Source organism: Echinops telfairi, unplaced genomic scaffold, assembly GCF_000313985.2.
Source record: "Echinops telfairi isolate 266 unplaced genomic scaffold, ASM31398v2 ScPeMD7_7469;HRSCAF=8507_0, whole genome shotgun sequence".
NCBI classification, from domain to species: Eukaryota; Metazoa; Chordata; class Mammalia; order Afrosoricida; family Tenrecidae; genus Echinops; species Echinops telfairi.
The window spans coordinates 54,972,706-54,985,308 of record NW_022111372.1 but is presented as its reverse complement, the minus strand read 5'-3'; the positions used below and the strand labels follow the sequence as shown (position 1 = coordinate 54,985,308).

The 12,603-nt window shown below is 51.3% G+C and overlaps 1 protein-coding gene across 1 annotated transcript in view; it reads left to right on the top strand.

Annotated features, from left to right (window-relative positions):
• Positions 1 to 12,357, top strand: part of BNIP1 (BCL2 interacting protein 1) — a 16,725-nt gene extending 4,368 nt beyond the window's left edge. Inside the window, exons 2-6 of the mRNA XM_004696792.2 lie at positions 3,003 to 3,095; positions 6,025 to 6,116; positions 7,830 to 7,931; positions 8,837 to 8,955; positions 11,783 to 12,357. Of these exons, the coding sequence (XP_004696849.1) occupies positions 3,003 to 3,095; positions 6,025 to 6,116; positions 7,830 to 7,931; positions 8,837 to 8,955; positions 11,783 to 11,979 (603 nt within the window). The 3' untranslated portion in view covers positions 11,980 to 12,357. The remainder of the gene's footprint in view (positions 1 to 3,002; positions 3,096 to 6,024; positions 6,117 to 7,829; positions 7,932 to 8,836; positions 8,956 to 11,782) is intronic.
• Positions 12,358 to 12,603: the final 246 nt, after the last annotated feature.

Here is a 12,603-nt window from a genome sequence, read left to right as displayed (position 1 = left end):
GGGGTTTCTTATGATAGCTATTTGGACCTTATCAAACTTGTTTTTTAATGACCTTTTGCTTTCTTCATGTATTTGTATATTTTGAGTATATGCCGACTCGAATAGCAGCCGAGGCACCTAATTTTACCACAAAAACTGCATTAAAAATGTGCTGAAAAACTCGGCTTATACACGAGTATATGTGGTATATACCTGGTGTCATCCTACAATTCATCTCTTTTTTTGTTTTTGTTTTATCATTTTATTGGGGGCTTACACAGCTCTTAACACCATCCATCCATCCATCTATTGTGTCAAGCACATTTGTACATATGTTTCCATCATCATTTTCAAAACATTTTCTTTCTACTTGAGCCCTTGATATTAGCTCATTCCAATCCCCCTCCCTCCTTCCCTCATGATTCCTTGATAATTTATAAATTATTTTTTTTATGTCTTACACCAACCGCTGTCTCCCTTTACTCACTTTTCTGTTGCCTGCCACCTGGGAAGGGGTTATTTGTCGATCAATGTGATCGGCTATCCCTTTCTCCCCCCACCATTCCCTTACCCTCCTGGTATCACTACTCTCATTATTGGTCCTGAAGGATTAATCTGCCCTGGATTCCCTGTGTTTCCAGCTCTTACCTGTACCAGTGTACATGCTCTGGTCTTGCTGGATATGTAAGGTAGAATTTGGGTAATTCCTCAGTCTTTTGACCGTTAGTGTTCAATGTGGGCTCCAGATTCTTGTGGGGTATGCTCAAGGTCATATTGTGGTTTCCTTGGACTGTTTTCGTTTTCTTCAGCTTCCATTTGAATTTGCAGTTGATGGTCTGTTTTATAGTTAACCCAACATTGTTCTGACTGATGCTATTGAGCTTCTTCATCTTCTCTTTCCACAGATAAGGTCAACCGGGTTTTTTTTCTGTTTTTGTCCAGTGAGGTCTGCATGTATAGCTGCCATTTGTGTTGTTGAAAAATGGTATTTGCGGTGAATAAATAAGTGGCTTGTCCTTTCTAACTCCAAGGTCGTGTTTTCCTCTTTCTTTCTAACTTTTACATCCCAGTCACCAGTTACTGTCAACGCTTCTTGATCACATGTCTTGGATTTCTCTTTCCTTATTGCATTAGGCAGGGTTCTCTAGAGAAACAAAACCAGGACACACACACACACACACACACACACACACACACAGATTTATACAGTGAGAAGGAATGTATCCGCTAATTAGTCCACACCGCAGCACGGAGGACTCATTTTAACTCACTTCCATGAAACAGTTAATATACTGCAGGTCCTTCAACTAAGTGGGCTGTCTGCTCCAAGGTCCAGGAAGCAAGTGGCAAGACAGGCCGAGTCAGCTGCAGGCAGCAGGGAGACAGCAGCAGTCAGTAGCTCAGGAGCTGCTCAATCTCAAACTCAAGCGATACCCAGCGGCAGGACCTGCCAGCCTCAAGCTCACACGGTGCACCCAGCGTGCCCATTCTACCCATTCGCAGCATGGTGTAGCACTACACGGGTGAGGCAAAGAACTAGCTCCAGCAGCAGCCCATAACAAGTATTTATCTCGGTTTCCCTCCAGTCAAGCTGCAACCCGACTAAACTCCGCCCACTGTCCCTGTGGAGGCCTCCTTGGCACCACAACCCTGTCACACTAGGCGTTAGTGTGTAAATGTGAGTGACACTTATGGATATGTGAAGTAGCCTTCCTTGTAGACCTATGGAGGTGCTCCTGTCACTCATACCATTGTACTTCGGGATCTCTCTTGGTTTTCGAGAGTGGATGCGATGCCTCCGCTCCTCAGGTTATCACCCTGACGCAGTAGACCGTATGCTTGCCCGATTCCGCATGACAATACCAGTTCTCTTCGGTTCACTAAGGCCTGGGACTTGGGTCTGTGTCCTGCCCCCTTTCCCTTTTCACTACTTCCAGTTTTCCCACGTGCACAGTCCATGTTCTGATTATTAATGGACGTGCGCCCTTGTCTCTTCTCATTGAGCCGAGCTCTGCTCCGTCCACATCCGTAAGGTTGATTCTATTGTGAGGAGGCAGTTCTTCCTCCGTCACTGTTACCCCGACCCTCAGAGGTGGACCGCCTCTACCTTCTTTGTAGTCTGTTCTTAGTCTAGAAACTCTGCTGAAGCCTGCTCACTCTGCAGGACTCTGCTGGCATTTGAAATGCCCCTGACACAGCTTCTAGCATCACAGCAACACACAAACCACCACAGCACCACACACTGACAACATCAGTGGTGGAACTATGTCTGTGAAACTGTGATTCATATGAAGGGGCTTAAAAAGTTGTGGGGAAATTCCATTATTGAAGGCCCCTCATGGTTTGAAGAAGGTCAACCTGGATGATGTGTCAGCATTATGGTTGTCAAGTTGGAAAGATGTAAATTAATAGAATCACTTTGGGATGCCCAGGCCTGTTGGACATTTAAGCAGCTTGAAGTCCATCGTATTGGCCCCGTGGGGTTTTGTCATCCAGCGGGTTCTGCCTCGTGGCCATGTGTCTGAGCAGAACTGTGCCCCTGAGTGTGGTCAGTGATGGAGCTGTGAGAGTTTGCCCTGTTTCCACAGCCTGCAAACTCTTTTTAAACCTTCAAAACAATCAAGACAAAACTTCGTGCCGCTGAGTCGATTCCAAATCGTAGTGCCCGTGTCGGGCAGAGTCGACTACCCCAGAGGATAGTAGAGGAGACAAGGCTATAATGTCTAAGGACTTGGACTCCCCGGCTTTCAAACCATTGGCCTTCCACCTAGCACATGAGCACCGTAGGGCTCCTTTGCTAAACTTCAGGAGCCCATAATTAGGCCAAGCCAGAGTGGTGTTCTTGCCTTGCTCTTCTCTGATCGACTGAAAGGCACTCGAGAGGAGGATGGGAAACGAGATGTGCATGAAGGGTTGACTGGTGTCGCAGAGGCTAGCAAGATGGGGATGAGAGGCCCTGTCTACACAGATGGCCTCACTGATTCCATTGCCCTTCATCCTTGCATCTCTTCCCTGTTTCCTAGGATATCCGCGATTGCTCAGGACCACTCGGTGCACTCACGGAACTGAACACTAAAGTCAAAGAGAAGTTTCAGCAGTTACGGCACAGAATCCAGGTGAGCGGCCACAGTGCGAGATGCTGGAGAGCCGGGGAGGGGGCCTGGCCCTGAGATTCGTCTCTGCATCAGTGGCTACGCGAGGGCTGATGTAGGAAACCGTGTGATAGCGAGCGCAGCCCTGTGCCAAGCTGGCGTCCAGGGCAAGATCCGGAGCTTGTGACTGCAGGTCCTCGTGGAGGGCGGGCACCCGAAAGCCCTGTCGTCATTTCCAGTACTTGCGTGTCACTCCCACACTCTCCACTTCCGATGCATATAGAAACTGGACTGTGTGTAAGGGAGGCAGAAAAAGAATCTCTACCTCTGAATTACATATTGGTGAACAATAGTGGAGAGACCATGGACTGCCAGAGAAGAAACACGTCTGTCTGCCTTGGAAGACGTGCATAGCAAGGACCGTGAGGGTGGTGCAGGGCGGGGCAGTGTGTCGTTCTGGTACATGGGTGACTGGGAGTCGGAAGCTACTTGGCGGTACCTAACTAACCAAGTCACGGCTCTCTCCAACCCTCCCCGTGTGCCCCCAGTCCAGCCCCTTGACTGCCCAGTGCCTTCTTCCCTGTGTCTCTGGTCACCAGACACACCGTATGCATTTGTCGTTGGGTGTTGTCGGATCCAGCTCATGATGGTTCCAGCTCATAGTGACCATGTGCACAACTGAGAGACACTCACGCTGCCCAGTCCTGTGCCAGCCTCAAAATTATTCTTCGAGGAGTCCACTGTTGCAGCCACCTGGTCAGTCCACCTCGTTGAGGGTCTTCCTCTTTTTTTGCTGCCCCTCCCCTTGACCGAGCACAGGGTCCTCATCCACATGCACAGTTAACACTCCTGAACTTACCTCTGCTTTACATATTGCCCCAAAAGACACTGGGGAGGAAGAAGGGGCCATTTGAAGCGTGTGGCTGTTTATAGTGCTAGGCCTTCTCTGCGGGCGAAATGGGTGCTTTGGCCAGGCCTAGTCCTCAGTGTGTTGTGATCACAGGCTTTAAAGTAGTGGTTCTCTACCTTCCTCATGCCACTACCCTTTCATACAGTTCCTCATGTTGTGGTGACCCCCAACCATAACATTATTTTCGTTGCTGCTTCATAATTAATTTTGCTACTGTTATGAACCGTCATACAAATATCTGATACGTGGGGTGTATTTTCATGTTACAAATTGAACATAATTAAAGCATAGTGATTAATCACAAAAACAATATGTAATTATAAATTGTGAAATACTTATTTCTAATGACAAATAGATGAAATTTTGTCTCGAAGCATGGTGTAGCATGGGTAACAAGTCTTAATATAACAACAGTAAACTACATTGCTACATTTTGCTATATAGAGGAGTGGTGTCTCAGTTCCTAAGACCATTGGAAATAATGTGTTTTCCGATGGTCTTAGGTGACCCCTGTCAAAGGGTCATTGGGCCCCCAAAGGGGTCAAGACCCGCAGGTTGAGAACCGCTGGTTTAAAGGACTGCTTTTCTCACCACACGGCCCCCAGAGCTCCATCAGCAGAGCAGTCTGTGGCAGGGCTGGCAGAGAAGCTGGCCCGCTGGGCAGTTTTGAACCCTTGGATTTTCTGCTGCAGCTGTTAACTTTTGAAACCCAATAATGCCCGATAGCTAGCTCATCTCTGCCTCATCTCCAGCAATCTAATCATTGCAGTTTGGGGTGTTTCTCTTTGGAGGAAGTGTTACTTTTATAAAGTTCACGTGTGTGTGTGTGTGTGTGTGTGTGTGTGTGTGTGTGTGTGTGTGTGTGTGTGTGTGTGTGTGTTTGTGTGTGTGTGTGAATCCTCCGTGTTTGCTCTATTCTGCTCGCTCAAACCACTTTTATTTTTATTTATTAAAAAGAAGACAAGTCACTATGAATTAGGTGAAGCTTTACAGAACAGGGCCTGGTTCCACATTCAGCATTCCCTGCACATTCTGATCCGACTCCCCCCTTGCAGTCCCCAGTGCACCTCTACCCCACTTCGTCCCCGTGTTTCCGGTTCCCTTCCTCCTCCTCCTCCTTTCCTAACCCTCTAACCTTGTCCAGACCTGAAGGGAAGGGCCGTAGCCTCAGGGGGTTTCCACCAGTCTCTTATCTGACCTGTAAGCCTGCTCTCTCTTAGGATTTTGTATTCTGTTCTGTATTTTTCCACCCACTCTGGTCATATGATCCTGTTCAGAGCAGTTGGTGGTGATAGCTGGGCACCATCTAGTTCTTCTGGTCTCGGGGCTGTGGGGACTGGTGTCTGTGTGGCCCATGACTCCTCTGGACTAACCAAAGTAACCACTTTTAGTTTATTTAGGTCTTCTACTCAAATACTCAAAATGACATTTTAAAAATGTCTTTCTTCTTTTTTGTATTACCACATACGGAAGCATTGCTCTTTCAGTATGTCTGTATTAGAAATCCTTACATGTCAGTAGTAGAGAGCTTCCTCTTCTTGTTTTAATCATTGACCAGGAGTCCCTTATGTAGATGTATCTTAATTTGTTGAACTGATTTTCTATTGAAGGGCAGTGATTTGGCCTGCTTCTCCTCTGTTGTTCCGTCGTAATGCTGATTTATTATGTTTCCTAAAGGACTTTTCTTCAACGCAGCATGACTTCATCTCTCTGCTGCTGAACTGTCCGCCTGTTCGACCACTGTTAACTTCCTTCAGTAGCTTCGTGGCCTCCCCAAAACGTGCATAATACTAATCTCTCCTCGCACCCTGCAATGTCAGCTCCTTGAGCACCCCAGTAGTAAGGATCAGATCAACGGTGCAAATGTCTTGGCAGATGGAGCTAGCTATTTAAAGTACACTTAGTGTGTGTGACCCAGCATTCTTACGGTCCCCCTTCAGAGGCGTAGCCAAGTGCCGTGCTATGGCGTTGGTAGAAACACACGATTTGCTGCTTGTATATTGCCTTTAAAATCATTTTACTGCAGAGCCGTTTGCCCCACAGGAGCTTGAGCAGTCAGCTAAAGAGCAAGACAAGGAGTCGGAAAAGCAAGCTCTGCTGCAGGAAGTGGAGAATCACAAGAAGCAGATGCTCAGGTAGGTGGGCCTGGGCCCTGCCAGGTAAGGGCGTAGGTGTGTGTGCTCTGCCTGGTGCCGTGAGGCCGTGCTGTGTCGGCACACACACAAGCTGACGTTCTCTCTAGATCAGTGCTTTTTTCAATCGGGGACCGAGAGGGGTGGGTCGCTGCTCATGGCACTGTGCTATATTGTTTCATCAATTTAAACCAAACCAAAAAGGCAATGGCTTCTGTAATGGTTACTAGTTGTCATCACGGTGGCCCCTGCTCTGGAAATACCAAAACACAACAAGTTTGTGGCTAACAAGTGGAGTCTTAGCCATGGCACTGGCTCTTTTTCTCTAAGGAGAGTAACTGGAACCAGGAACCGTCCACCAAAGTGCATCCTCTTACGATGGATCCAAAGGCTTTGGTAGGACTTGACTGTCAGCCAATGAAACCAACAACTTTGAGCAAGCCCAATATTAAAGACACTTTCCCTGGGGGCTGTCACTGTGTGTCAGTCCTGAGTATGTAGTTACGGCGCCATGCTGACTCTTGATACTGACTTAGTGGTGGTGTGCCGCTTTCAACTGGATTGTCAGCATGAAACATGAGCTCGCTCCTCATGTTTCGGTCTGCGTCATTGTGTTAGACTGGGTTCTCTACAGAGAAAAAACCAAATTGCTAATAATATATTTATAAAGATAATTAGATATATAACAAGAAATGAACTGTTAAATCATATACAGATAAATATATAATACAAGAAATAAACAGTTAAGTTATAAAGCACTACAAATGGCTCAGTGCAACTCACGTCCGTGAGAGAGAGTTGTGAGAGACTAGCAGTCCTTCAAGTCCTGTCTGCTGCCAGATCTTCCTCTATTTGTAGAGAGAGCTAGGCTATGTCAGCACAGCAACCAATCACAAGGCAGGTCACCAACCGCCAGTCCCCAGCTCCAGAGATGTCTTAAAGGGACCTCAACTTACAGCGACACAGTCCACAGGCTAGGCATCCCACAGGCAGTGTAGCCTTTAAATTGAGGCACAGAACAAGCAAGGCAGCCACACACTGATCCAATGATCAAAGAGCGAGAGACAAGAAAGGCGAGGCTCACCACGCCATTTATCTCTCAGCCCTTCAGTTAATCCCACTTGTGTTGATCAGCCAGGCTAGCACAATAAACTAGCTCAATCATAATCGGAAAGAGGATAGTTGCAAAAAGATCTGAGGCTCCGCTGACCTTCCCAAGACTGTTCCTGTGCAGACCGTTCTCTTCGGAAGCCCTGCTTCTGCTCAGATCCTCTGCAGCCTCGCGAGGTGCCCCCCCCACCCCCTGCCAGACCTCTGTGTGTCTGCGGCTCTGCGTCTGCTGTGGGGAACCCTGCAGCAGCACCCTGACAGACACAGCTGTGTGCATGTCACCCGTCAGCTGTGGCGCTCCTGTGGGGCCAGGGGTGGGGAACGGGGAGCTCATGGGAGGCGACAGACGACTAGCGTGATCTGCAAGTGGTGCATTCCTGATTGCTTCCTGCTACATGTTTTGGCCCGTGTGCCACCGAGGGACCCCCGACTGTAAACCTCGGTCCCAGGCAGAAGGGAAGAGGAAGGAGTGGCAGCAGGTGGGGTGGACTCCCGGGGTTGGGCCGTGCCCACCCTTCCCTGGTTGGAGCTGACAGCCTGGGGGCAGGCAGAGCAGAGGTGGGGTACAGGGAGAGCAGAAACTCACCCACATCCCTCCGGTTCCAGCAACCAGACCTCCTGGAGGAAAGCAAACCTCACCTGCAAGATAGCCATCGACAACCTGGAGAAGACCGAGCTTCTGCAGGGGGGAGAGCTCGTCCGGCAGAGGTAGCTCTTTCTCTGTCCTCTGGGCTCTGGCAGCTGGCAAGGTGGGGATCCGCTGTAGGGAGATGGAGATTTCATTTGATTAGTGATGCTGTTTCTAGAGCCGGAGAGAAAGTGCAAAGCACAAAATGAAAATAAACCAGAATCCTGGTACTCATTTTTCCCATGCAGTCTTTTTTTTTACTAAGTCATATCGGCATCCTACATGCAATCATAGCATTTAATACCCTGCTCGAATTCACTTGAGCACAAAGATGTCTGTTGTTTTCACCACTCTTGAAACAAAACTTGAGCAGCATGTAGGACTGTTCCCCACTGCGTGACCCAGTCTCCTCTGTGGGCGCTACATCTCTAGTTCTTCCCATAGTCAAACATCGCAGTCCCACAGGGCACAAGCTAGAACCTAAGGCGCCGCCCCCATTTTGGTATGTCCTACGGAGAGGTGAAGGAGCCCTGCTGGCACAATGGATTACACATTGGGCTGCTAACAGGGTCAGAAGTTCAAAACCACCAGCCACTCTGCAGGAGAAAGATGAAGCTTTCTACACCCCTAAAAAGTTAGAGTCTTGGGCGTATGTAGGGGCAGTTCTACCTGGCCATGTAAGTAAGGTTGGACTCAACTTGCTGCAGTGAGTTTGGCTTTGGTGTTGGAGAGATGGGGTGGGGGGGTCCTTACCGGGTGGTAAGCATGAACATTTGAAGGCTACTAACACGCTAGGCCACGTTGCTGTCCAGCTGCCGTCTAGCTCATGCTCCCCTCATCTACCAGAACATGGTCTGGCCACACCCACCGCACGACTGTGGTCATCTAAAATTCTTGTGATTCCGTAGTGGCCTCTCCTTTGGACATGGGTTTGCATGCAGCCTTGCCCGTGTTAACTGTCTTCTCCCCTTCCCTGCGCTCGTAGGCGAACCCCCAAGGAGAACCTGGCCCAGACGTCCAGCAGCATCACCGAGAGCCTCATGGGTATCAGCAGGATGATGTCCCAGCAGGTGCAGCAGAGCGAGGAGGCCATGCAGACTCTAGGTGAGGCTGGGTTGGCAAGCAGCCTGCCTGCAGCGCTGGCTCCCAGGCCTCTCTGTCCACCAGGAGTCCACTGACTGGTGGGGCATCTCACTCATGAGGCGGCTTGGCAGCCTGCGCTTACCATGCACCCCTCTTTGGTCACGATGCTTCAGCTGGACATCCCCCCAACCTCTCAGCCCAGATCTCCCCAGGACAGGTGTTCCCAGGGTCTCCTGGCGCCGCTGTGTACAGGGCTTGGGAGGGCCTGGGAGCTGGGTTTTACTGAGGCATCTGGGGCCACTCACATCCGGCGGGTGTGGGAGTCACTGCCCCAGGAGAAGCACAGTGCAGCCGCCACCAGGGCTGCGGGGCCACTGCTCAGAGTGTTCTCACAGTGTCCCCTTGACTGTGAGGCTCCTTTCAGAGCCAGAGGCTGGGGAAGAGGCTGTTTGGGAGCCTCTGTCGCTTTCCCTTGAAGCACAGTTGATGCCCGCCTCTCCGGGCATGCCCCTCAGAAGGCAGGAAAAGAATTCGCCCCTCCTGATACGGGGAGGGGGACAATTTCACACACACCGTGCCAGCGTTGAGAGCATTTCAGTGCCCAGAGGCCCGGGGCCGGCCCAGCTTCAGCAGGTAACCCCTCAGGGCCCATCTTGACCCAGCTCTTCTCTCACCCTGCCCCCACCTGGATTAATTTGAATTAAATCCCAGCTGTCACCAGTAAGTATCCCAGGATGCCTCTAAAAGACAGAGCCTCGGCCATCAGCTGGAACAAGCACTACAATTAGAGTCAACTCAGGACCCAGACTCCCTGCCATCAAGTCCCTGTGACAACCGGCCACGGTAGAGGACAGGATAGAGCGGGCCCTGTGGGTCTCTGTGCCTGCAGCTCTTTACAGGAATGGTCACCCCCATCTTTCTCCCATAACGCCACTGGTGGGTTTGAACTGCCACCTGTGGTTACCAGCCCAGTGTGGAACCCCTGTGCCCCAGGACTCCCATTGTCAGCATTATCACCCCTAAAAGCCGCCTGTGATTCAGAACCCCTGTTTCTCTGTGCACCATCTGAACAGGCTGGAGCGGTTCAGGCCGCTGGCCCCCAGGCAGGCCCGGGCCCTGAAGTGACAGAATTCTGCTCCAAAGCAGGCTGGCTGGGGGCTTCTGAGGAACAAGCGGGCGCCCACTGGGAGTTGTTTGTGGGCACACCTTAGAGAAGAGATACTTCTGAAGAAAGAAACTCCCTTTCTTTATGGTCACAAACCCTGCTTGGGTCAATGCCCATGAGGGGCGTGGTGCTTGGCGCAGTCTTCAGAGTCGTGGGGAGGGAGGGGTGGCGGGGTGGGAGTCGGCAGGGGACAGGGTTCCCAGTAGTCGGCAGTTCTTGGGTGTGGGTCATGGGCCTGTGGCTCTTCGTGTCTACTTTGTGACATTCTCCCTGCTCTCTAGAAAGATAGCTATTAGGGGCGTACTTTTTAACTCTGAAATGGGGGGAAGAAAGCCAAGAGATTTTTGTTTTTCTCCTCCATCAGCCTTTTCCAAATGCTGCTCAGTGTCCTGTGGTGACTTATTGACAAGTCTGCGGAAAGTTAAGAGACCACATTTTTTCACACAGTACACCCCCACATAAAACACACACACATGGCGTGCCTGGGAGCTAATGTGTGAGGAGTTATGTGGCTTGCAAAGCCGAGTGACATGTATGTTATCTGTGTACAACAAATAAGCAGTCTGTACTTAGAGTGTTTAGGAAAAAAGCAAAACTACGTGCCCGCACTGCCCAACGGAAAGAGCGAAAGAGCGTGTGGCTCATGGGTGCCACGTGGAGCTTTCAGCAGGCACGGTTTTAAAAGTGCAAAGGAACAAGGGAGATTAATTTGAAGAGTTCTAACACATTGCTATGGAATTCATATTGAAATGATCAAGTTTTATGTCCTTTTAATGGGTCTTCTCTTCAAAATCCTGTGTGTGCCTCCCCCCGGCAGACCCCGCAGTGTGGGCCAGTCGCTGCGGCACTGGTTCGCGCAGCTCTAGGTGATGCAAAAGGGGATCCTTAGAAGACAAGTCGCCCCTGGATCCCACACCCCTGACTCACAGACGTCCGGTCCCCCCGCAGACACTCGCTGTTCCCAGTTCCTGTTTGGTCCTTCTGGCTCCTCCGAGCATGCGTTCTGTGTTCTCCCTCATAGATGAGCGGAGACGTTCACACCTGCCTTTTCACCTGACCTCAGATTTCAGTAGAGGGATGTTCTGGAGCCGGACTCGACTCTCTAGGCACAGCTGCTCCCCTCCGGGTCGGGCTGGGCACGTGAGCTCTTACGGGACCTGTGCCTCTACTTTTCCCACAGTGGCCACAGTGCAGGGGTCCACAGGCTGAAGCAAGCTCTGGCCAGTGTCGCAGGCCTGGAGGAGTGGCACATGGGAGGGCTGTGATGAGACCCAGGCCACTCTCATCCTCCTGTGCTCCTGCAAGGAGCAGTTCGGACACTAGGCCCCCTGCTGCGGCCTCACTGATGGAAAGGCCTGGCGGCTCTGGGTTTCTGGCCCCGCCTTGCTCCCATGACCCTGCGGGCTGGCTTTTGTGGTAGTTTCAGAAAGCTCAGGTTAAGCGGCTGGGGCAGGGTTTCCTGGTGATGGGCGTGTGTCATTGTGTGTAAACAGTCTACACTCCTCCCTGGACTGGCTGGGACCCAGGGCAGTGGGGCTCCCTCCTCCTCACATACTTGTCCCCTAGCCTGTTGTGGTCTCTCGTGGTCTTTGACTCGGGCACTGGGGAACCTGCTGCCACAGCCAGGCCCGGGCCTAGTGCGTGGGACAGCCCGGGTCAGAGTTCCTCCTTGCTGTGTTGCAGTTACTTCTTCACGAACTATCCTGGATGCAAATGAGGAGTTCAAGTCCATGTCAGGGACCATCCAGCTGGGGCGGAAGCTCATCACCAAGTACAATCGCCGCGAGCTGACGGACAAGCTCCTCATCTTCCTGGCCCTGGCGCTCTTCCTTGCGACCGTCCTCTACATTGTGAAGAAGCGGCTCTTCCCGTTCTTGTGAGACCTGCGAGCCCCAGCTCCGGCCCTCGGAGCTCTGTGCTGGGACCCGCCCACACCTCTCGCCCTGGCCCGACCCGGCGCACGGAGCAGCAGTCGGCTGCCCTGGCTGAGAAGTGGACAGAAGCTTGGCTCCTGGCTTCTTGCAAGAGGCGATGTGCAGGGCGAGCCAAGCCCAGTGGAGGGAGGAGACCTATCATCAGGACGCCCAGAGCCGGGTGCACACAGCACGTGCAGGCCAGCCTTGGGGACATGAGGACCTCCTGTCCTTCCCCTCCCAGGCACCCTCTAAGCCCAGGCTGGGGAGGCTAGGAAGGAGGAGTGGGAAGGACGAGGAACCCGCACATCATTCCTGAATAAAGCGGATGCGTTTCATATCTCAGATCCTTTTAGTGTTCAAAGTTGTCCCCGGGAGCCTCTGGATGTGTGTTTGGATGACTAGATTTTAAGAGCATGGCGTGGATTATGTCTTTGTTCACTCAACAAAGCATTACTAAGCTGCCATCACGTGCCGTGTGTCATAAGCTCTGCAGGACACTACAGGCCGGCCGGGCGCAGGAGCCTGCAGCCATCCCGGTGCAGAGCCGCGGCAGAGTACACTGGAAGGCCTCGCGGTGGCACCGCCACT